The sequence below is a fragment of the Pelmatolapia mariae genome, linkage group LG14, assembly GCF_036321145.2.
Source record: "Pelmatolapia mariae isolate MD_Pm_ZW linkage group LG14, Pm_UMD_F_2, whole genome shotgun sequence".
Taxonomy (NCBI): Eukaryota; Metazoa; Chordata; class Actinopteri; order Cichliformes; family Cichlidae; genus Pelmatolapia; species Pelmatolapia mariae.
Genome location: NC_086239.1, coordinates 5,082,179 through 5,108,535, shown reverse-complemented (window position 1 = coordinate 5,108,535; position 26,357 = coordinate 5,082,179). Strand labels below are relative to the sequence as shown.

Below are 26,357 nucleotides of genomic sequence, written 5' to 3'. Positions count from 1 at the left end.
AGTCCTCAAAGAAAGTAAGCCAATGCTACAAGCAAAATGATTCACAATGTTGCTATGCTTGCTGTTTACCATTCTATTTATCATTTATTGCAGTTAAGTTTAACATTACCATTCTGACAGAGACAGCAGAAATACAATATCTATACAGTGCTGAAAAATATATTTTGCTGACTTTAATATTTGGCAACTTTTCTAATAAAACAAAAGACAATTTATTCATCAAAAAATACTCTGTCCATTTCTACAACAAATCACTGATAAAGTATGCAATCCATACACGGGTTGGTTATATGTCAACAATAACATGCTACAACTTAATACATTAATAGAGACTAAATAAAATGATCAGGAACATAAAATGCACCTTACACTGTTTAGGTTAGAGCCTCTCTGCTTCATTGGGCTTGTGGATCTATTTGATCTTCTAGAATTTCTTTTATTATCTATGTATCAGAAAATAATAATTACTTCAATTTTCTTTTACTGTTTTCTACATCTGTATAGCAACCCAAAATTTACTTCTGCCCTTCAAAGCTGACAAATTAAAGGCAATGACCTCATTCAGAACAGAGCAGGTTCTGCACATATGCAATATTTACTAATTTTTAAAAACTAATTTTTACTAGTGTGATTTCAGTGTGTTGCAGGTATGGTGCTAACAGATAACATTACAGTCATTCCACAGGTAGTGAACTGCATATTGTTAAAAAAAGATGAGAGGACTGCATCTTCTACAACAGCCAAACTGCTGCCCATGTGTCAGTGTTTCTGTAAAGGATTTCTTAAATTATGTTTTAGATATAGATCAACATCATTGGGAAAAAAGTACTTTCTGTCCAAAAGTGAGACTACAAGAAGAAATAGATGCATTAGCACTGTGAAGTATACTGGCTAATACATTGCTTTTTTTTTTTTCAAAAACACTTTTTAGTTTCAGGTCCTGGAAGATCTGAATCTATTTATCAATCTACGTAACACTTTGGTGCTAACATTTTGGTCATTTCTACTATTTAATGCCATTTCAAAGTAGCATAATTTATGATTTCTTGAGAGGCGGCTTCATAAACTATTAGAATAGTATACTAGTCAAGCTGAAGATATAATGCTTGAACAATTTTGTCCAAATTCTCCATGTATGACATGCTAAATGCCCCCTAAATGTACTTTACAAGGTATTAATAAAGTACCACTGAAGAAAAGCCATGATCTGTAATCTGTGTTCTGAAACTTCAATTCATGTCTTTTAGATTAAGAATACATTTTAATGAAATTTGGTCCAGTTTTTTTTAAAGTATTCCATTTATTATTTATTTTAAATTTACTCAATTTAGCCATAAATATATGCATAGCGTTGTTTTATTTTATGTTATTAATTTTGTCCACAAGGTGACATCACACCAGTGAATACTTGCCTCACCGTTTGCTTAACCAGTGAGAGAACATGTGATTTTGTTCATTGAATGAAATGGCCCAATTATTTGTAATTCTTCCTGTTCAATGAAAATTTAATCCTGTAAAGGTTTAAAAGTTTCTAACATCTATCAGATAAAAAAATAACCATAGTAATAATCACTAATAACCATTTTGTAAATGAAATGTATAATCCGATAATAACATTAACTTGATGAAGTTGCATTTTTCAAAATCAACATTTTAAATGACTTTAAAAAAAATATTTTAAAAGACTTAAATGAGCACCTTATAATTTCTAGGTTTGGTACTGAGAGCATACATATAGCTTTTAAATTAAATCCATTTTTTTAATAAATTAATATTTTGCTAGTTTTATGTTGGTTGTTCCACCTAACATTAAACCATTTGAATTAAGCTATTCTTATCCATGTTAGAGTGAGAGCTGTACAACTTTCCAACTAGCTATAAAAACCCCACTGAGTCCTTTGTATGGTGAAATATCCTTTTCACCATGACCGTTTTATTTCATAATTCAAATCAGTTCAATCCAATTTTATTTATAAAATGCCAAATCACAACAACAGTCACCTCAAGGCCTTACATAGTAAGATAAAGAGCCTACAATAATAAGTCTCATGTCAACACTAATTTCTTGACAAAATGCTTATTTATTTCATCTCAACAGCTTTAAAATGCCTGATAGTTCTACATTTCTATTTTTATATAAATGATATATTCTACATGAAGCATATTGTTAAAACATTTATAATCATTAATAAAATAAAATCCTGCCAGTGTACTGTGCTATTATTATCACTTAAACACAATTTTTAATATTCTTTGTAGTCTCCTTTTCCATATACAGTCTGACTGCACGACATATTTGTGGTTTAGATACCAAACTATGAAAAAAAATTAGATAAATTAGGTTAAAAATGACTAAAAACAATGTATAGATTAAACTTTGAATGTCATGCTGTGAATAAATTAAAAACACACAATGATATGCATTTCATGTCAATAACCATTCTGCCTAGTACTATAACAGGAAAGATGTTTTATCCTTAAGTGAGTAATTATTACTCATGTTTATCAAACCTATGATCAAAATTACAAATAATATCAGTTTATACTGGAAATAATTTAAAAATTTTAAACTCATATTGGTAACTTAAACTTAACTTAAACAAAGGTGACATGGGGATGCGGCATTTTAGGCTAAGACAAGATTTGGAAAAATAGATACTGGCCCATTATTATACAAAATACACTTAGTTCTGATATGGGGACTCAAATGGTACCAAATACTAGAAATGACCTAAACCCACATAAAACATAATTGGGAGCCTTAAGGCTATTGTTAGATCTACGTAATCAGTTTGGACAGAACTAGGCTAGTTGCTAACCATGCTTCCAGTCTTTACGCTAAGCAAAGTGAAAGTGCAACACCGAAGTGAAAATCCTAGTATTTCCCAAAGTATTCAGCTATTTCTTCAAGTATCAGTCTCTTTTCTAGACCAATGCTACCAACATAGCTGCATAGCAAAGCTAATGATAAAGCTAAGACTACATGATGAAGTAACACATACATCTCTTTTCTATGCAGATGTGCTGAATGAAGGAACTGCAGACTATTCTGTACAGCCTGTCTCTGATCTCAAAGTACTGCTGTGAGACTTTTCCCATTGGACATGTATACAGTACTGAGAGTCTTGAGCCACCCTCAGGTCTTTATATTTTGGTAGGAAAATTGGAAAAAGGTACAGTGATTTACTGAAACACACACAAACAAACATGGAAATATAGTATATAATACAAAAACATTATAACATCCCTGTCAGGACTAGAAAGAAAATTCATAGTTTTCCTATATTGGCTTTTCTTCATTGCCTCCCTGTTAAATCCAGAATTGAATGCAAAATCCTGCTTCTCACATACAAGGTCTTGAATAATCAGGCCCCATCTGATTAAATACACAGACTGTGGATTAACTTGTGGTTGATGGGTATTTGAGTAGTATGGGAGGCAGAGCTTTCAGCTTTCAGGCGCCTCTTCTGTGGAACCAGCTCCCAGCTTGGATTCAGGAGGCAAACACACTTTCTACTTTTAAGATTAGGCTTAAAACTTTCCTTTTTCACAAAGCTTATAGTTAGGGCTGGATCAGGTAACGTAGCTCTCTTCCACAGCATGTCTTTTGTCCTGTCTCTCTAACTCTAACCAAACTCCATCAATTTGAAAAAGGTCCCCATAAAATGCAGCCCCAAACGTTTATAGATGCCATGTTTTACAGATGGCTGCAGACACTCACTATTGGACCACTCTCCCGACCTCTTTCATATGAAAGAGTACACTATGCCATGATATTTCAAGCTTTTGACAAATAGCACTTTAGGAATCGCTCTGTTGGAATTAAATCAGAGTAAATTATGCATTTTTGTGACAGGCCGCTAATAATAAAATACTGTATCTAAAGGTATAACTCATATAACTTGGTTCTTAACAAGTAAGTGACAGACATTCAAGTACAGCTTGTGCAAAGTCAAAATGGTTTTTACATGAACTAGTAAAACACCACAGTATGCAAAAACATTAGCTAAATGCCTGTCTTTAAGCTGTTTTAAAGAATGTCACAGGGTTAAGAGTGTAAAAAGAGAGGATTAAGCTGTTCCAGTATTGGAACAGTAATGGAGCAAAGGATTGGAACACTCAATTGTTCTTTGTTTTCAGACTAACACGTGAGATAGCAAGAAGACCCCTACCTGGGCTTAAGAACCCAGCTTGGAGAATCAGGGAATTACTGCAGGTCTTTATTACTATTTTAGGGTTTTTACCTTACAATATAAAGAAACTGTTGTTTTGATTTGGTGTTACATAAATAAAATGGACATTACAGATGGGGCATCGCCTTAGTAAGAACCTACATTTTTAACTAAAATCTGAACCTGACAGGAAGCCAGTGTAAAGATGATACGAGAAGATTTAAAATCAGTTAAACGCCTTCCAGCAGCATTTTAGATGGACTAGAAGCAATTACTAGATGTTTTAGACAAGAAAACAGTGTATTACAATAATTTGAACTAGTAGAGATGAAAGCATGGATGAGTATCTCCAGTTCACATTTTGAGACAACAGTCCTGAGGTTACCAATATTTCTGAAATGGGAAAAACAAGACCAGGTCAGACACCTGATGTGAGCATGAAATGTCACAGAAAATAGGTTGTTTGCCAAGTTTACTGTTACAGTGCCTCTAAAGGTACTCACTTGTTCCACATTTTGTCAGCTTACATCTTTTTTCCAAAATAGATTCATTTTTCACCTCAAATACTACACATTTTACCTAAGTTTAAAGAAATGAACGATGGCCCAAGACTTAGTCGTACTGAACAGTACTGTAATTCACAGTCACAACATAAAAATCAGCATTTGTCCTATATGGAAATGAAGCTGAATTTCAGCGGTCTCTGAAGTCAGTTAAAAACCTGCATAGCCATTCAAGATTGGCAATTTATGTATAGCTAATGGCTCATTTGCAAAAAAATAAAAAAACAGTAGTGAGGTTACCAGTGTATATTGACTGAACTCCCCCTAACATTTTGTTTCTTGCACCAAAACACCACAGTGCATTTGAAAATAACACATGAAGATTTTACTTTTCTGGAGCTACAAAAAAAGAACTGAATGTTTTCTATCTTGTTCTGGGGTCATCTTTTCGGTGTAATCGGGCACTGAAGTGACAGCTTGTACTTTTTTGTTATCCCGTAGTCTACAGACACCAGACCTTTCACATCTTAATTTGTGATATGTCACTCTTTTTACAGGAGGGAACCTGTAAAATCAAATTAGATGGGCACATTTCTCCTGGGACCTTGTAACTTGCATGTACTTGAGATGCTGCTCACAAACTTACTGTTGGTCACAGTAAAGGTGCTCGCTACTGCTTTTACACCATATTACTGTGCACAAATCATCACAAAGGAATTATTCAAACAATGGCTCATTGGTGTTTTATACAGATGGTTCCTTACGAAAGAGGATACCTAAAAAGATGCCACTTAGAAAACTGTTACCTGCCACTATTAGGATTATCATCAGACCTCCACTTGAGAACATCTTTTTTTTTCCTAGGGTCATTAGAAACAAAGTCTTAGCAAAGGCAAAGTTGAGAAATGCTACTGTAACATGCAAGCATGATTAAATGGAAGCCGTCTTCTGTGTGCTTTTAGCAATACGGTTAAACTTCAGTGTACAGTTGTTGTCCTTAGCCTAGGTCTACAACACATCTTTATTTACTCTGTAGATAAACAGAAACATATTTATGGTTGTTTAGTTGTGGGATTGCAAACTACTGTTCATTAACAAGGTTATAGCACAAAACTCAAAACAAACAAACAGAAAAAAAACCCAAAAGACAGATTTCAGATGGTCTAGAGGTCGAACATACAATATACAAGATATCAGTTTTGTGCAAGGCTAACCATATCCTGGACTTCACCCTGTGCCTAGTTATGACATGTTTTTTATTTTAGTCAAGATTTAATTTAATTTAATTAATCTGTTTTTTTGAAACGGGTTTGAGTCTAAGTAAGGAGTGTGTTTCTAAAACTTCAGTAACACTGAACTTTGCAATCTGCATCATCTGCTTTCTGTGGTGGGTTATGAGCAGAAGGTGGACTGCAGCTGCTTGAAGGCAGCATGTCGTTGTTTTTTCTCCTCTTCTTGTCTCTTGCGTTCTTCTTTTTCCTCTCGAATTTCAGCCTCAAACTTGCTACCGACAGACAGAGCCTGCATCTGGTACAACACAAAAACAAATTTCTTAAACCCAAGTAGCCATGCACAGCTGACTGCAGCTTTTCACAAATTTAAGCTTTGGGTACAGTACTTAATGTACTTGTTTTTTCACCAGTAGTTACATAGCTGTATCCCCAGTTATCAAACATATACTCGGGCACAGAGATGTTCATGTTTTTACTCTGAACACAGGTCATGATAGGCATTGAAGGAGCTAAGGACAAAGTCAAAATCTAGGCATACGGCTAAAGTACACAGTGTAATGTTATTACATACCTTGGCTTCAAAAAAGTCTTTGGCCCCCATAACACCCTGAGTGGAGACATCGATCTCAGACAGTCTTGCTAATGCCAGTAGACCACTTTCTTCCTGCAGTTCTCCAGCTGCTGCTCTCCGGAAAATCAACAGGAACTGCAGAGAGGTAGACAGTTTAAAGCACACACACACACACACTTTTTTTTTTGATTATTTATTTATTTATTTTTTACCCACCACCTGCCTCTCACCAAGCAGGATCTCGGGAGCATGTGAGTTGTTGCCAGAAGAATTCTTGATACAGTGTTTCTTCAGCAAAACCTTTATCTTACACTGAAGTCAGGTTTTCAACCTTCACCTGAAGACTTCCCAGAAAAGAAGTTTCACAAAAAAACAGTGTGTTCAGGCTCTTACAAATCTGTTCTGGTCCCACTGGAACCAGGAATACCTACCTTTCCTAAAACAGAGGCAGCAATGGGCAGTGGCTCACAGGAATTTTCAGGCTGAGTTTAGTTCTGAGATTTCTTTGGTCATTTTTTTCTTTGTATGAAGAACTTGATCATTATGAAATGGATAAACATGGAATGTTTATTTTTGTTGTAGTTAAAAGTAACTTTATTTGTCTTAGTATCATGTGATGACATTGCTTCCTGCTCAAACGTCCTCTTTTGAGAAAAGCATTACAGCCATGTTGACCATGTGCTGAAGTCTCTTTTCATCTGTGTCGAAGCATCATGGAATCAATGCTGTAAGTTAATTCACATTGGATATGTTAGAAACCAAACATAATTAAGTATGTCATTTTGAGGTTAATTCATGAGAGAGAGTTAAGAGTGCAGATGCTGATTGCTTTTGTATTCAGCCTAATTTTGTATTTTTTTTTTTTTTTTTTTTTTTTTACAGTTTTCACCAGGATGTCCATTGAGATTTACAGCAACACTACAAAAAGTATGTCTTAAAGACAAAATGCTGGATGACCTCCAATTTAAATTAATTGTTATGGTACTTTGCCCTAAAAATTTTATAACACATGTTATAAAACATCATATACTTGCTCTGGGTGGCATTACCTTGAGTAATACTGTAAGAAATCTTGGAGTCGTATTTGACCAGGATGTGTTTTACAATGTGCATATTAAACAAATACGTGTGACTGCTTGCTTGGGCAATATCTCTTAAATTAGAAACATCCTATTCTCAGATGTTGAAAAAGTTCATGTATTTATTACTTTTAGGCTAGACTTTTGTAATTCATTATTACAGCTATTCTAAAAGCTCCCTGAAAAGCCAGTTTATCCAAAGCAGTGTGAGTACTGACAGGAGCTAGAAAGGGAAACAACCATATTTGTCTCACATTGGTTTCTTTTCACTGGCTCCCTGTTAAATCCAGAATTGAATTTAAAATCCTTCTACTCTAATACAAAGTATTTTAAGCTTAAAACTTGACTTTTTCTTTTCTACTTTTTTCACTTTACTCAAGGTCCTTGTATACTCACCACATTGGTTGCGCTTAACTTGCTAACTGGTAATATGATCACACCACTTCTATTTACACTCGTCTTTAAGGCGCAGATGGTCAATGCAGTATTCCCCCAAACAATAAGTAGAGCCACTCAAACAACACCGCCACATTAGCGATAATATAGCAGAAGTCAAAACTAGAAGCCTAAGTGTTTTTCCACCAAGTCTCACCTTTTCAAACTGCTGCAACTGCATCTCCCTCTGAATAATCTATGAATCTCTGAGCCTCTCTATTGATATTTGTAATATTGATATTACAAAAATCGAGGTGTAAACTGCAACTAACAACAGTGGGCATGACAGCAATTTAATGTCAATTTAAAATCAACTTTGTCATCCAGTGTCATTCACAAGGCACCTGGCAGATATAAAACTCACCCTTACCCCTGATTCTCCTACCCCTCGACCAGCTGTAACAGCTGGATGCTGCTGCCTTAGCCTGGTTCTAACAGACGTATCCCCCTGTTGACATGGGGGGTCTTGACCTTATAATGTAAAGTTCCTTTAGGCGACTGTTGTTGTGAATTGGTGCTATGTAAATAAAACGTCACACGGATTCTTATATTTAAGAATTTTTTTTTTCCTCGCCTAATTTATTTTGGGATTTTATTGCCTATAACCACTTGTATGCTTCATTAGACATTAAACTCCACAACACCAGTAATCAACATATGAACATTATCTGTGCAAAGACTGATGCTTCTAAAGTGAAACACAGAAATGTTACAGTGAGTTTAATAAACTCAGAATCAGGTGTTTTGCCATTTGGCATATTTTGGCGCATTTTGGCACCATCTGTAAATGTAAATGGTAAATGGGCTGTGTTTGTATAGCGCTTTACTTAGTCCCTATGGACCTCAAAGCGCTTCACACTACATTCAGTCATCCACCCATTCACACACTGGTGATGGCAAGCTACATTGTAGCCACAGCTGCCCTGGGGCGCACTGAAAGAGGCGAGGCTGCCGGACACTGGCGCCACCGGGCCCTCTGACCACCACCAGTAGGCAACGGGTGAAGTGTCTTGCCCAAGGACACAATGACCAAGACTGTCGGAGCCAGGGCTCGAACTGGCAACCTTCCGATTACAAGACAAACTGCCAACTCGTGAGCCACGATCGTAAGTTGAAATTTCTGAGGTATTGAACAGCAAAATTAATTTAACTTTATTTACATGCCTAAAAATGATTGTTTTTTGAATATTTTTTGAAGAATTACCCACACAATCGACTTTACAGCTAATCGTGCTGGTGTCACTAGTCATTTCCAGACAAACCAGTCGTTTAATCTAGAAAGGCGCCAGTGAGGCTGTCGCATCCCGGGTAAGGTGTTCCGGCAGGGCATGTCCTACTGGTAGGAGAACCTGGGGTAGACCCAGAACATGCAGGTAAGATTACATCTACCAGATGGCCTGGAAACTGCTTAGTTTCATAGATAAGTGCAATTTTAGTAATGCACAGCACAATGTGCCACACCTTTCAGTTGTGCTTTATTTATTTAGATGCTCATTTGTCATATTTGAGTAATATGTGAACATCTTTTGTAATAACATGTTTTCATAAATTAAAAATCTGTTTAAGTGTTTTTTGTTTTCATTGTTGAAAATTTTAATCATTAGAGAAAAAATTACCCATAATCATCTCACAGATGTATCTACAGCTACCTTTAGTACCACTGATATTCATTTAGACTCTTTTTCTCCAATTGATCTTTCTGAGTTAACTTCAATAATTACTTCCTCCAAACCATCAACGTGTCTTTTAGACCCCATTCCTACAAAACTGCTCAAAGAAGTCCTGCCATTAATTAATGCTTCAATCTTAAATATGATAAACCTATCTCTAATAATCGGCTATGTACCACAGGTCTTCAGGCTGGCAGTAGTTAAACCTTTACTTAAAAAGCCATCTATAGACTCAGCTGTCTTAGCTAATTATAGGCCAGTCTCTAGCCTTCCTTTCATATCAAAAATTCTTGAAAGAGTAGTTGTCAAACAGCTAACAGATCATCTGCAGAGGAATGGCTTATTTGAAGAGTTTCAGTCAGGTTTCAGAGCTCATCACAGCACAAAAACAGCTTTAGTGAAGGTTACAAATGATCTTCTTATGGCCTCTGACAGTGGACTCATCTCTGTGCTTGTCCTGCTAGACCTCAGTGCAGCGTTCGATACTGTTGACCACAATATTTTATTAGAGAGATTAGAACATGCTGTAGGTATTACAGGTACTGTGCTGCAGTGGTTTGTATCATATCTATCTAATAGACTCCAATTTGTTCATGTAAATGGAGAGTCCTCTTCACATGCTGAGGTTAATTATGGAGTTCCACAGGGTTCAGTGCTAGGACCAATTCTGTTTACATTATACATGCTTCCCTTAGGCAGCATCATCAGAAGACATAGTATACATTTTCACTGCTATGCTGATGACACCCAGCTCTATCTATCCATGAAGCCAGATAACACACACCAATTAGTTAAACTGCAGGAATGTCTTAAAGATATAAAGACCTGGATGGCCGCTAACTTTCTGCTCCTTAATTCAAATAAAACTGAGGTTATTGTACTCGGCCCTGAAAATCTTAGAAATATGGTCTCTAACCAGATTCTTACTCTGGATGGCATTACCTTGGCCTCCAGTAACACTGTGAGGAACCTTGGAGTCATTTTTGACCAGGACATGTCCTTCAATGCACATATTAAACAAATATGTAGGACTGCTTTCTTCCATTTGCGCAACATCTCTATAAGTAGAAATATCCTGTCTCAGAGTGACGCTGACGAACTCGTCATGCATTTATTACTTCCAGGCTGGACTACTGTAATTCATTATCATCAGGAAGTCCTAAAAACTCCCTGAAAAGTCTTCAGCTAATCCAAAATGCTGCAGCAAGAGTACTGACAGGGACTAGAAAGAGAGAGCATATTTCTCCTGTATTGGCTTCCCTTCATTGGCTCCCTGTTAAATCCAGAATTGAATTCAAAATCCTGCTCCTCACATACAAGGTCTTAAATAATCAGGCCCCATCTTATCTTAATGACCTTGTAGTACCGTATCACCCTATTAGAGCACTTCGCTCTCACACTGCAGGCTTACTTGTTGTTCCTAGAGTATTTAAAAGTAGAATGGGAGGCAGAGCCTTCAGTTTTCAGGCCCCTCTTCTGTGGAACCAGCTTCCAGTTTGGATTCAGGAGACAGACACTATCTCTACTTTCAAGATTAGGCTTAAAACATTCCTTTTTGGTAAAGCAAAAGGACTGGACCAGGTGACCCTGAATCCTCCCTTAGTTATGCTGCAATAGGCATAGGCTGCTGGGGGACTCCCCATGATGCATTGAGTTTTTCCTTTCTAGTCTCCTTTCTCACTCACTATGTGTTAATAGACCTCTCTGCATTGAATCAAACTTGTTATTAATCTCTGTCTCTCTTCCACAGCATGTCTTCTATCCTGTCTTCCTTCTCTCACCCCTACCGGTCGCAGCAGATGGCCCCGCCCTTCCCTGAGCCTGGTTCTGCCGGAGGTTTCTTCCTGTTAAAAGGGAGTTTTTCCTTCCCACTGTCGCCAAAGTGCTTGCTCATAGGGGGTCATTTGATTGTTTGGTTTTCTCTGTATGTATTATCGTAGGGTCTACCTTACAATATAAAGCGCCTTGAGGCGACTGTTGTTGTGATTTGGCGCTATATAAATAAAACTGAATTGAATTGAATTGAGTATAAGGTGCAATGTTCATAATGCACGATACGAGGTATCACACACTTAAGAAGAATGTGATTTAACGGTTTGAAATGCCTTTGCTATTAGTTTTTGGCATTGTCCATTAAAATCTGAGTGTTTCTTAGTTTTAAACTACTTTTAAACTTTTTTCCCCCTTGTTTACTCTACTAAGAAATTTGTAGAATAAACAAGAAATTCCTAGTTGCTACATCTCTCTGTGATGGGTCAGCTTTTCTATCTGAAATGTGGCTGTTTGGAGCAATTCCCAAAGTGTTTGCACTACTTCCTCACCTCCCTGAAGCTTAGTTTGCCATCAAAGTCTTCATCCACTTCTTTGATCATGTTTTTCAGGCCCAGGTGAGTCTGTGGAGCTCCCAGCTTCTCCATCATCAGCTTTAGCTCCATCAGGTCGATGAAGCCGTCTTTCCCAGTGTCATACCTACAAACCATGAAACCCATACAATGTCAGATTCAGTCAGCTGGGAGTCTGAAGACACCACATTTAACTCACACAGTCATTATGTTTCCATTTGTAAAAATGTTCAATGCAATCAGCTTAAAACATATCTGCACCTAACGTTTAACAATTTTTGAAAAGGAAAATTAAAAAGAAAATCCTCAAAGTCAGTCAACTAGTAACAGCACTGGTGAATAAAAGCAGCAGTATATTAGGGATGCACCAACCACAGATTTTAAAAAGCTGTGAATATATTGTTTGATTTCTTTAATCCAGTTCTATGATGTTGTGTGTTTACTTTGCTATGTAACAGCAGTCTCATTCTCATTGTAAAGAATACAGCTTAAAATTTGTTTAAAAATAAACATTTAACAAGCTACTGTAATGGTACTTGAAAAACACCTGCCTATAATTTCTTCATCTATGCTCAATCCTCCAGGTAAGAAAATCCCAAAAAGTTGATTCCGTTGATTCTACGCTACATCCAGATGAACAAAATCAACTTTTTGGGGCCTACCTATAATATACTTACCTCTAAATAGCACTTTTCCAGCCTTATTGACCACAAGTCACATTTTTACCACAGCCAATTTAGAATCACAAGTGCATGTCTTCAGAGTTTGAGAGGTAGCCAGTGTACCTGAAGCAAACCCATGCAGGTACACGGGCCTCAGCTTTGGTTAGAACCAGGATGGCAGTTCTAACATCTGCATCACCATGCTGCCTAGCACCAAGAGCTTCTCCAGATGCTGCTCTGCTCATGCAGTGCATCATCAGCAGTAGCTCTGTTTGGGATTGAAGCCATCTGATCCAAGACAATATCAACAGTTAATTATTCTAAAAATGCTGTATCCATTCTACCACTGGCGCTGCAAGCTAAAGTGCAAGCTTGAAGGATAAAAAGGAGCAATGTTCTTACACATTCTCAAAAGCGTATCCTAACATTGGCATGTGTGTAAACCTGTAGAAAAATCTGCATCTGTAAAATGTATGAGACAAACTTCTTAATATGAATTATATAAAATTTCAGGTTTCTACTGTTATCACTTTTCTTGAGTGACAGTGTGTAAAATCTCACTGTTAGACATCAGTAGATTACAGTTAACTGAGTTCTGTTATCTTACCCTTCCTAATTCAAGTGTATAAACCAAGCTGCAGTGGCTGCTATAGGACAAATGTGTTTTAGTCAAGAGAGACCAGTAATATTAAATTATTTGAATTAATATCAATACTTAGCAATAAATCCAGATAAAACTAATGTGTGCCAGTTAAATATTTTTGCGTTATTTTAGGTTTTTTGAGTCACCTCAAAAACTCTGGCTGCTGTTCATCTGTAGTGAGTGTAGCCTGTTTACTTCAGCTATCAATAATGCCAGGTATCCAGTTTTTTTTAACTCTGGAAGAGGCTGTAAAACTTTATGACAGGAGTCCCATAAGAATCGATGAATCAGTGAAGATTACTTCTGTCTGATGAAAGTGATAGTGACGGTGGTTTGCTGAGGATATCTTGATTTTTTCTGTCAGTAAGTGCTACTGTTTTTGCTGCTGTTGGCCAGCATTAATGAAACTTTCTTTGAAGTGCATCGAACATTGATAGACTCACACTCACACGGTATGACAATGTAATCAAACTGTTTGTCAGAGAAAAAGTGTGACTTTTAGGACACTTTACCTTAACATCAGCTGCATAAGCTGCTAGCTTATACAAGCTGTTGTTTGTGTTTAGCCAGTTTGTTCCCAGCTGGGGTGCCTGTAAGCTCAGGCGATCAAGCAGGTCGCCTACTAATTGGAAGGTTTGTGGTTTAAACACTGGCTGCTCCACTCTGCATGCATAATATCCGTGAGTAAGATGCTAACCCCAAGTTGCTCCCTGAGATGCATTCATCAGAGTGTGAATGTTAGATTGAAAGCAAGAAGCCAACACTTGTAGCAGCCAGCCCGTGAGACCCCCTGTAACCCAAAGGACCCAACATGATAATGAGATGATAAGAAGTTTGCATTTTGGTTCAGCACTTTGCAGCACTCACTGCTCTGGCTTTGCACCGGCTCTTTGCTCCGGCACGGTTCTTCTTTTTGTATTATGGAAGAAAGTGGTCAGTCAGAAACATGACTCCGCCACCCCCTTGCTTACGTCACAGCCTTGTTGGGACATTGTGGCCATCCACTAACCATCCACCACTCCATCAATCTGGATTATACAGAGTTGCACAGCACTCATGAGTAAGCAAGACTGTTTGAAAATTAATCTTCATGTATTTTTGGGACACTGCAACCGTTTCTGCTTGTGAGCATTGGTTACGGATGGCCGAATAGCAGGTTTATGCACAACTGCAAGCCTCTGGAGGATCCTACACCTTGAGGTTCATGGGACTCCAAAAGGCACTAGCAGCTTCAAATATCTGTTTGCTGCTTTGTAATGGCATTTTAACAGCTGCTCTCTTAATCTGATGAATTTGTCTGGCAAAAACCTTCCTCATTATGCCTTTATCTATGCAAACTCATCTGTGCTCTGAATCAGCCACAAATTTCTTCACAGTAAGATGATCATGCTTACATTTTTGTGAAATATCTCATGTTTTCATACCTTCTCCAAGGCATTGCACTATCTGACACTTTTCTGGAACAGACAGATTCTTTTTCTTTCCCATATTTTTTGAAACCTGTGGCATGCTTAATAACGTGAAACATCTTAACAGCTTAATAATGTGATTTTTTCCTTTAATTGGGCTCACATGACAAACTAATTATGACAGGTGTCTGAGATTGATATCAGTGATCCAAGGAGCCCTGTGTGTATACACAATATGAGTTTAACTGAAAACAAAAAATGTAAAGTTTATAACACTAAAATCCTATTTGCATAATAATTTGGTAAACTAAATGGTAAATGGCCTGTATTTGTATAGCGCTTTACTTAGCCCCTAAGGACCCCAAACTATTTGAGGGGTGGTGGCCTCGCTGGATCCGCTGTCCGTGTGATGACCCTCCTCCGGGATCCCCCCACCCAAGGAAATTACACCACTCTCAAGGCACTGCTACTGCAGTGCTACTTCCTCTCCGATGCAGAGGGCTGAGAAACTCCTCTCTCTCTCTGGCCTGGGTGATGGTACTACTCTCGAGCTCATGGAGAGCATTCTGTCCTTGCTAGAAACGGATGACGGTGGATTCCTCTTCACTCACCTCTTCCTCTGACAGTTGCCAGCTCCAGTGCGAGCTGGCCTCGCCAACTCCCCGCTGCTGGCCACGAAGGATTACCGCTCACTCACAGAAGAAGGGGATCACATTCTCCTGGCTAATAGGAGCTTCGGCATCCAGGCGATAGTCCCCGACTCACCGACGGCATCTCCCATGCCCCCACCGGTTCTCCTGGGGGCCCCCGACTCATCGATAGTGGCTGGGATCCACGGCATGGCGGCACCACGGAAAAGGGCTGTGTTTTTAGCAGCGTTTTGGTGCTGCAGCACAGCGCTGTCTGCCACCTTGCAGTTTTAATGCCCAGGGAAACAAGCGGCCGCGACCGGCGATAAGGAAAGGCTGCCCGACTCACACTCGGGAGATGTTTTCTGGTCGACTCCGGCTCCCAGAAGAGCCTCGGGAACTCTCGTGTTGTCTTTGCATACCTCTTTGTATGTTATTTAATTTAAAAAAAAAAAAAAAAAAAGATTTCCCGCATACCACTACAGGTAGCCCAAGTACAACCAGTGGTACGCGTACCAGAGTTTGAGAACCACTGGTCTAGGCTATAAGAATATTGCCAACACCCTGAAACTGAGCTGCAGCACAGTGGCCAAGAACTCGCCATAGTTAACCAAAGAAGTTGAGTGCACGTGCTCAACGTCATATCCAGAGGTAGTCTTTTAAAAAAAATAGATGTACGAGTGCTGCCAGCATTGCTGCAGAGGTTGAAGGCATGGAGGGTCAGCCTGTCAGTGCTCAGACCATACGCCGCACACTGCATCAAAGGGCAGTCGTCCCAGAAGGAAGCCTCTTCTAAAGATAATGCACAAGAAAGCCCGCGAACAGTTTGCTTAAGACAAGGAGACTAAGGACATGGATTACCTGTGGTCTGATGAGACCAAGACAAACTTATTTGGTTCAGATTGTGTCAAGGATGTGTGGCGGCAACCAGGTGAGGAGTACAAAGACAAGTGTGTCTTGCCTACAGTCAAGCATAGTGGTGGGATGTCATTGTTTGGGGCTGCATGAGTGCTGCCGGCACTTGGGAACTACAGTTAATTGAGGGAACCATGAATGCCAACATGTACTGTGACATACTGAAGCAGAGCATGATCCCCCCCCCCTTCAGAAACTGAGCCACAGGGCAGTATTCCAATATGATAACAACCCCAAACACACCTTCAAAAAGACCAGTTCCTTACTAAATAAACTTAGGGTAAAGGTACTTGACTGGCCAAGCATGTCTCCAGACTTAAACCCTACAGAGCATCTGTGCGGTATCCTCAAATGGAAGGTGGAGGAGTGCAAGGTCTCTAACCATCCACCAGCTCCATCATGTCAACATGGAGGAGTGAAAGAGGATTCCAGTGGCAACCTGTGAAGCTCTAGTGAACTCCATGCCCAACAGAGTTAAGGCAGTGTTAGAAAATATTGGTGAACACACAAAATATTGACACTCTGGGCACAGTTTGGACATTTTAATTTAGGGGTGTACTCACTTTTGTTGCCAGCGGTTTAGATATTAATAGCTGTATGTTGAGTTATTTTGAGGTGATATCAAATTTACACTGTTATACAAGCCGTACACTGACTACTTTACATTGTATCAAAGTGTCATATATTCAATGTTGTCCCATGAAAAGATATAATAAAATATTTACAAAAATGTGAGGGGTGTACTCACTTTTGTGAGATACTGTAGGTTCTTGCTCTCACCATAGCAATGATGCTGGCAGTTCAAAACTTGGAGTATCCCTTACACTTGTATGGAGGAAGACATATCACATGAATAAGAGCCATACACCGCTCCACTGTGGCGCGTAGAAAACATCTCAGGTGGGATCTGCTTGTCATGCCAGTAATGTTGGAAACCACCAGGAGGTTTATCAATATTACATTTTTTCCCATTAGAGAAAACATATCTGGTCGGGTGCTTCGGGAGTGTGCTGACCAGCTTGCAGGCATCTTCATGGACATCCTAAATACATCACTGGGCTCAGCTGTGGTACCTGCATGCCTTAAAACCACGAAAATCATCCCAGTGCCAAAGAAGTCCACTGTGTCCTGCCTCAATGACTACCGGCCGATGGCACTTACGCCCATCATCACAAAGTGCTTTGAGAGGCTGGTATTGAGGCACATGAAAACTCAGCTTCCACTGAATCTGTACCCGCTACAGTTTGCTTACCGCCCAAACCGCTCCATAGATGATGCCATCTCGTCTGCTCTTCACCTTTTTCTCTCCCATCTCGACAAAAAGGACACTTATGTCAGAATGCTGTTTATTGACTTCAGCTCAGCATTCAACAGTCATTCCCCAGAACCAGTGTTGGGAAGGTTACTTTTAAAATGTATTCCACTACAGATTACAGAATACATGCCGCCAAATGTATTTTGTAACGTATTCTGTTACGTAATGTATTCTGAATACTTTGGATTACTTAATATGTTATCATGCTTTTTACAACCACATGAATGTACTATTGCTTTGTGATTTATTACTATTACTGAAGGATACTCGCCGTACCAATACCAGCTAGATTAAATCTTAATATAAAATGAGTAACAGTAGGGTGGACATTAGGTAAGGCTGCACTTTTTGCAGCGATCTCATACAGAAAACTATTCCGCACGTATATAAAACAGGTCCGCAGCTCCGAACCGTAGTAAAGGGACCTCTGGCTAATACGGCGGGTTCCGTGTCGGGCTCGTAGCTGAAAAGTAGCTTTACTTTGTTGTCTGGGTCAACTTTGCTAGTGAGAGACAGAGAGAGGCGTTGAAAGGCTGCTCCAACAGAACTTATTGTTTCGGAGGAAAACACAAACACAATGTACAGTCGAGTCTTAATAGCTTACTTACAACTGGGCTCGTCAGGCACTCTTTTTGGCTGCAGTGGCTGTTATTATATTTACATGCTTCCCTCTCCCGTTTCTGGTCAGTGACAACTTGTACTCATTTCAACTCTCCTTTTTCTCCCTCCCTTGCGCTCACAGACACATAACAGGTATGGCAGTCCATTCTCTCTGCAGCACGGACTACACTGCCCATGAAGCTACATTTTTTAGGACTATGCCTGTAACACTCTGCCTATTGCCTTCATATTAAATAATTTTTCAAATAATAATTTTTAAAAATATTTCTTCACGTCATTTATGTGGGCCGCAGTAGAGGTGACGTGGGCCGCGAGATTGAGACACAGGCATTAGAGCCTCTTAATGCGTGTTTTGTTTGGGTTTCCACCGGCGGTGAATTACCAAAAATAGAGAGGGCATAGCCTAACATATGAAACAGGAAAGACCGCCGTGTAATCCATTTATTTCAACAAAGTAACTGTATTCTGAATACCACCTTTTTAAACGGTAACTGTACCAGAATACAGTTACTCATATTTTGTATTTTAAATACGTAACACTGGTACATGTATTCCGTTACTCCCCAACATTGCCCAGAAGCTGGTAAAGAAGTTGGACCTACTAGGAATAAACACCACTCTCTGCAATTGGATCTTGGACTTCCTAACTGACAGGCCACTGAAGAAGGCCAGTCTCCCTGATCTCACATCATTTTACCAGGAAACCATTGAGAAACCATCTGCTGCTACATCATTATCTGGTACGGGAACTGCACCCTCACTGAAAAGAAGTCTCTGCAGCGGATAGTGAGGACAGCAGAGAGGATCATTGGAGGCCCTCTCCCACCCATCTCCCAACTCTACGACAAACACATCATCCGACGTGCGAACAGCATAGTAAGGGACACACTCCACCCCCTCACATGTTCTCCCTCCTTCCATCTGACAGACAGTTTCACAGCATTTAAACCGTAACAACCAGACACTGCAAGAGCATCTTCCCCCAAGCAGTCAGAGCCCTCAACTCACTACCACCAAAGGACTGATATACACATACACCTTTACAAACACCTTAAAATACTCACCAAAAGACTCACAAATCCACTACAAACTGGACCTGGAAACAATATGCTTATTTGCACACTCAGTCACATAGTTACTGAACACACATCTAAATCAGAGGCGGAGCCAGACATTTGAAACACCCGGGGCTTAGCCCTAAAGGGTAGTATGCATGTGGGTTTTTTTTTTTTTTTGGGGGGGGGGGGGGGGGGGGGGGGGGTTAGAAATGACTGAAAGATTAATTGGCTCTGTTTTGACTTTTGTTCAAAAAAGAATGACTTCATATAGGGAAAAATATGTATCACATGTGCAGGACACCTTAAGCTAGTTTTTTAATTAAGCAGCAAGGCAGAACAAAGTCGGGGCTGTATCAAGACACGAGGACTAAACCCCAATTCAACCAGACCCAGAACTGATCCAGAATTAAAACAGGACTACAACAGTTCAAAATCAGGACTACTTAGGACTTAACCAAGACAGAACCAGAATCAGAACTAGATGATAGTAGCACTAAAATCATCATAGACCTGCACTACACTTATTTTTTAAATTCTACCAAAGTCCACTATTTAGATTCAGAAAAGTTTATATAATTATTTAGCCTTGTTGTGCAAACAAGCCTGCAGAACTTAATAAATGTAGAATTTGAAAAATAACAAACCTAAAAAGAAACACTAGCTACGAGATACATGAGTACCTATGATACGGTGATACTTTTGGTAAACAAATATTTGACTAACATGTGTGTCTCACCTGCTCTTGTTCCATCTCTGTTCTGTCATTCTCCATCTCCCTCTCTGCTCCTCTCTCCCCCTCTCTGCTCCTCTCTCCCCCTCTCTGCTCCTCTCTCCCTTCTTCTTTTCCTGGTGTTTTGGTTGACATCTCTTGATTTTCCCATTTCAAAGAAACAGGCTCTGTGTTTTGCCTTATATGCATCCACAGGTGTGCCACCAATTTACTCACATGGACTCTACTAACCTATCACAAGCTTCTTCAGCTCAGAATGGAATCGTCTGGAGTTTTCTTATTAATTAACAATAAACTTAGTGTATATGTACTCCTAAATTTGATGAAAGTGATAAAAATAGACAGCTCTGTCTCTCTTTATTCTGACATTTAACTAATTCAAAAGATATTTCAATATTTATTTATCCAAAACAAAACAAGTTTACTCTAAATTGATGTTGTACAGTAAAAAAAAAAAAAAAAAAAAAAAAAAAAACCCATCTACCAGAGTTTTTTTCTTTGAAAGAAGCCCCTTATGTCCATTCTTGTATATCAGTACATTACTGAAACCGATTTATTTAGCCCTGGAGGGTAACAACTGAAAATATGAAATAAACATGCATGTAAGCTAAGACTCTCTAAAAAAAACAAAAACAAAAAAAAAACAGCATTGTTGTTGTTCGGCTTTTCATTTCGCCATTTGTTGATTCACTTGAAGAGCAAGTAACGTAATATGGGTCAAGTGATCAGTTTGATATCAATCTTTCATGATAAACCGTCATATTTACATCATTTGTACAGTACGAATGATTTGCTTTGGTACCTGGTCAAACTTCAGTTCTCCTCTGTCTGCCTGGCTCCGTTTCTCTCAGCGCACTCGCAGGCAGCAGCTGCCCCGCCCCCTCGCTCAGTCGCTTAGTGCCTGAGCTCGGATCATACCAATATTAGGGGGGATTTACGCACAGTCGTAAATTCCCACAGTGTGCACTACGTGCTTCGAATATTGTGTGTAGTTTTTTGTTTTATACAGTTGTCAGCCAGGCATCCAACTATGAAAAAATTACACTCCAAAAGACCCCGGGCTTCTGAAAAAACAACCCGGGCTTAAGCCCAGTAAGCTACCCCCACGCTCCGCCCCTGATCTAAATTATACTATATTTGCACATTTTGCATTGTCTATGCATTGTCTACAATATCCTGAAAATAACTTGAACCTGGTATTCAATACCTACTGCACAATCCATTTTGTATTGTCTTTGTTTATTGTACAGTAAGTACTGTATAATTATCATTATAGTATTGTATAGTTAGTAATTAATACCTTTTTATCCCTTAAATTTACCAAAATTTAGCATGTTATTTATTTGTAATTCCTAGTTTTATATCTCTTGGAGATATATCTTTTATATACTTATAAATGCACCATGGGGGCTTGGGGTGAAACTGCATTTCGGTACGCTGTATACTGTCTATACTGTTGTACTAACAATAAAGCTCTTAAATCTTGAATCTTGAATTGAATCTAAAACTTTCTTCCACCTTTCAATGTCCCATGTTTGGTGCTCTCTTGCAAAGTCCAAACGGTCAGTTCTGTGGCGTTCAAGGAGACGAGGCCTTTGAAGATGTTTTTTGTTTTTGAAGCCCTTCAGCCTCAGATGCCGTCTGATGGTTATGGGGCTGCAGTCGGCACCAGTAACGGCCTTAATTTGGGTCATGGATCGTCTAGTGTCTTGATGGACAGCCAATTGGATCCTCCGGCTCAGTGCTGGTGAAATTTTTTTTGGGTCTTCCACTTGACTTTTTTGTTCCATAACCCTCAGGATCATTTAAGAAATTCCAAATGACTGTCTTACCTTTACCATCAGAACGTCATGACAGTGTGACTGCCTGACAGAAAATGACAATAAATCCACATTTTTGCACTGATTTGGCCTTTTAAAGGCATGTGGTCCTAAACTTTTGATCAGCTGTAAAACAGCCTGTTTCAATTTAAGTGTTGTTTTTAATAAATTGCATGCTCAAAAAAATGTTTTGTCTCACTCTCATTTCTTCTTGTTGCATGTTGAAGCTCTACGTGGAACCTTGTTAAAATGTATTCCACTACAGATTACAGAATACATGCCCCAAAATGTAGTTTGGAACATATTCCGTTAAGTTACTCAATGTGAGTAACATATTCTGAATACTTTGGATTACTTGATACATTATACTTTTTACAACTACATGAATGTACTATTGCTGTGATTTATTACTATTACTGAAGGCTGTATCAGTAATATGTTTTCTTTCTGTCTGCTTTCACAACTGCACATGATTATTTGCAGCTAGCAGGTTGTAATGCATCCTTCATTAATTGTAATAAATCCCACTGCAATAATACATTGAAGATAAGTGGCACATAACCCAGGTAGCTACCACAACTAAAGCAAGGTAGTTGCAGTAGGCTAACGTTAGTTTTTAAAAAAAGAACTTACTTCCAGATGTTTCTTTAGGTTGGACGTGGAGTCTTTTGACGCTGAAAGCAGCTTGGTTGCTAGCAAACAGATTTTGCATTGCACGGTCAGATTTTGCCCATTCCTTTCTTCTTTAAATGTGAAGTGGTGTCGGAATTTTAAAGTAAGAAATGCATTCCTGCCCGTGCACTGATGGCTCTGTTGTGCTGGCTCCGGGTCCATTGTGTAACTGATACCACCAACATTAACAGGATGCTTACGTTAGAGCCTCTTATTGCGTGTTTTGTTTGGGTTTTAAGCAATGCATGGAATTACCAAAATTAGAGAGGGGATAAAGAGGCGATAACCTAACATATGAAACAGGAAAAGACCCCCATGTATTCCGTTTATTTCTACAAAGTAACTGTATTCCGTTACAGTTACCGCTTAAATACAGTTTAAATATTTAAGCGGTAACTGTAACGGAATACAGTTACTCATATTTTGTATTTTAAATACGTAACGCCGGTACATGTATTCCATTACTCCCCAACACTGACCGTGCAAAATATGATTTTTTGCCATTTTTCAAATGGTCTTAAACTTTTGATCGGGACTGTACATGTAGTTAGTGGGGTTATATTAATTGGTGGTTCTGCCTCTTTGTGTTAAGGATAAGACAGACTGACAACCTGTCTAGGACAATTCCTGCCTCTTGCCCTATAGCAGTTGGCTCATGACCCTGAACTGGGAGAAAATATATGGATAAACCACTAAATGACTATAGTCACAACCACTAAATGCTAACTGCCTTGTCAGTCATGGGTCATTTGTAATGTAAGTGTGAGGCTTCATAGACAGATCCACTCCTTTATTGTTTTCAAAACATAATGACACTGCAGAAATACTAAGTTCTAAACTTTAGAACAACAGTTTACAAACTAATAGGTGACATTATTGTCATTTGCCGTCTATGGGGAACAAAGGATAAAAGTAGCATGAGCAGAATGAATCGCATTTTTAATATAAAATAAACAAGACTCTACTGACAATACTGCACCGACCTTTAGGTTAATATAATTAAACTTTGATAATTTGTTATTGAAGAAGAATGAGACAGTTACACCAATTTTAGGTGCTGCCCTATATGATTATCAGGGCACAAATTAATAAAGTAACCCAAAGAAAGCGGGGGAAAACAACCGAATCCATCCCCAGAGGGCTAGGGGTAGGCCAGGCTAGATTCATAAAAACAGGTAAAATACGTTTTTTAATAGGAGTTAAAATATACAGGATGATAACACACGGCGATCCATCTGTGTCATTTTAAGATGTCAATAAAATCCGAAGGGTCCACACACTAAATGATCCCCTGTTATTTTGTCTAATTCGGGCTATTAGCTCCATTGCGTTAATTTTTCTGGCATACTGTGTTTGTGCCTAAAGCTCATTGTTTATTTATGTCATCTTTGGAGATGTTCGGCGTCAGTGTGTCGTCTCCCGAGGGAGCGGCACTGACCTTAAGAAGTCCTCCACCTGAGCACGATACATCACTACAAAGACACCGGTTTAACGTGCAGAGTGTTTGCACAGAGGCGCTAAATCAGTCGACACGATGACAGCCAGCCTGCACCTTGGCTAATCTCATGATCCAGCCGTGCACGCTCGTTCGCCCCCATTCTCCGCGACTGAGAACAACAGCCGTTACTGCCATGTTTAAAGAGACAAAACAAACAATTGGTGCAGTCTTACCGCTTGAACATTCCCTCCATATCCTTAATCTGCTTGCGGGAGAACTCTTTGAACTCGGTGTAAGGGTTGAAGACCCGGGTCGCTCGTGGTGCAGCGTTACCCTCGTTGATGTCCAGCCTACGCGTCAGTTTGGCGGATAGCTCGGATGATGAATCTCCACAGGCAGCATCTGACCCCTGCGGTTTGGGTCGGACAGGGCTCTGTTCGGGCTCGGGCCTCGGTACGGCCTCCTGTGTAGCAGAAAGCCGCGATTGCAGCTTTCGTGCGAGCTCTTCAGATGCCATGACGAGGATGGACCCCTACTTTGTGAGGCTGTCAGAGAGGATGGAGCGCGAGTGCTACCACCGTTAAAGTGCGTGCACCCGTTAACGAGATATACAAAAGTGCTTCCGGTTGAACTTCAGAATAAATTTTTCTGCGTTGTACATTATGTATACATTATGCTGGTTTAAACTAAAGTAATTCAGAAGATGACGCTAATATCCGGGAAAGCCGCTTTATTGTTTAAATGCGTGGGCAAAGTTAGGTGAACAGTTTCCCGTTATGTCTGATCTAGACTTCTGGGGGAGCCTTTGTACAGTCTTCTCTACGTCGCTGCCCACCAGAGGCGGTCCTAGCCTGTTTGGTGCCCTGGGCTAATGCGCCCTCTCGTGCCCTGCCAACTGTGACTTGTGAAAATAATCTGTTTATATTTGTTATTAAACTTAGTTATGTTTGGTTATTGTTTTATATGGAATCATACCTATGTGACAAATACATAATACTTTGAACTTGTGTTACTCTCACCTTGATTAACAACACTAAAGACAATGCATCATTAGAATACAAAGAGACTGCACCAATCACTGAGAGAAACCTTTCTCTATTCATGCAATTTATTGTTTTGCAAATTTGCAAAGTTATGTGTTGATGTACTTTTTCTTAACTTAATCTGCACAATTGTTACACTAGTTCCAGTGGCTGTAATGCAATGATATATTTTATTAGTCCTTACTATCAGCTTGCTAAACATAAGGATACCTCACAGGTCCTGATTATTTGGTCTTGTTTGAACAAGTTCTGAATATTGTGGGGCATTTGTTTTCTTTTTTTAAAAAAAAATATTTGTGCAGTTCTGAGGTAAAATGAGTATTTAAATATAAGAATGTTTAGTTTAATAAAAAGGTGATTTAATGGTTCGCTTGAAGTGGATTTCTGATTCCTATTGCTCTTTTTTCCAAAATATATATATGTCACGACTGGGGCAGCAGTCGTGCGGAGGTGAGAAGGAGGATCCAAATAGCAGACAGTGGCGGAGGTGCAAGTGAGTTTTATTTACGGTGAACAATAACCAAGGTGCGGGCAGAACTGAACATAAACCTAAACTGGGAAAACTAACACAAAAGGAGGACACGGGGCGAGGAGCAGAGAGACACGGTGAAACACGGAATAATGCTGAGTACACAGAAGATTCATGGAGAAACACAGAGGATGAATACAGACTACGCGACAAGGAGCACAGGCAGACACACATTGGCCGTTTCTCAATGACGTATCACGAGTACACGAGAACGCAAGTAGGCACAAGTACGCATATTGAGAAACGGGGATTATAAATACACAGAGGGAGACTGGGAAATCACACACAGGTGGGAGACACAGCTGGACCTGATTAGCCTGACGAGACAGGGGAACACTAACACCAGGGACCAACAGAGGGAGCACCAACCCAGAAACCCAGCATTCAAAACCCCAAAACACAAATAATAATAACAATAATAACAATAAACTCAAAACACTGGGTCAACGACCCAGGGGTCCGTTCTTCGTACCTCGCTTACTACATCCAAGATCAAATGACACATCCAAGATCAAATCATCGCGCTAACTTTGAGCTCGCTAATCCGGTTCTCCGAACACACCTGTTGTTGACGATTAGTATAGCTGGATGAAGTAATCTGAGATCACTGGGTGGCTTAAAAGGGGCTACGCATCGATAGTAGAAACATTGATCGGCAACCCTGTGATTGGTCGGCGAAGATGTCGAAGGAGCGCACTCAGTATTTCACGGCAGCAGAGCAAGAACTCTTGATTGAGGGATTTCAGGAGTTTCAGAGTCTAATTAAAACGCAGGGGAACACTGCAAAGGCTGCAAAAGCAAGGAGAGAGGGCTGGCAGAAAGTTGCTGACAAATTAAACTCGTAAGTAATCTATTATATTACATTATAT

General features: G+C 39.4%; 1 protein-coding gene across 2 annotated transcripts; it reads right to left on the bottom strand.

Annotated features, from left to right (window-relative positions):
• Positions 1 to 1,913: 1,913 nt before the first annotated feature.
• Positions 1,914 to 24,979, bottom strand: efhd1 (EF-hand domain family, member D1). 2 transcript variants are annotated; one of them, XM_063492356.1, is made up of 4 exons: positions 24,150 to 24,979; positions 11,984 to 12,131; positions 6,479 to 6,613; positions 1,914 to 6,202 (listed from the first exon to the last, which is right to left on the bottom strand). In XM_063492356.1, exons 1-4 carry the CDS (start codon positions 24,431 to 24,433, stop codon positions 6,068 to 6,070), a joined length of 702 nt encoding a protein of 233 aa, XP_063348426.1. In that variant the 5' UTR covers positions 24,434 to 24,979; the 3' UTR covers positions 1,914 to 6,067. The 2 variants fall into 2 exon arrangements, with proteins under 2 accessions (XP_063348426.1, XP_063348427.1); XM_063492357.1 differs by lacking the exon at positions 24,150 to 24,979 and adding an exon at positions 20,789 to 20,856.
• Positions 24,980 to 26,357: the final 1,378 nt, after the last annotated feature.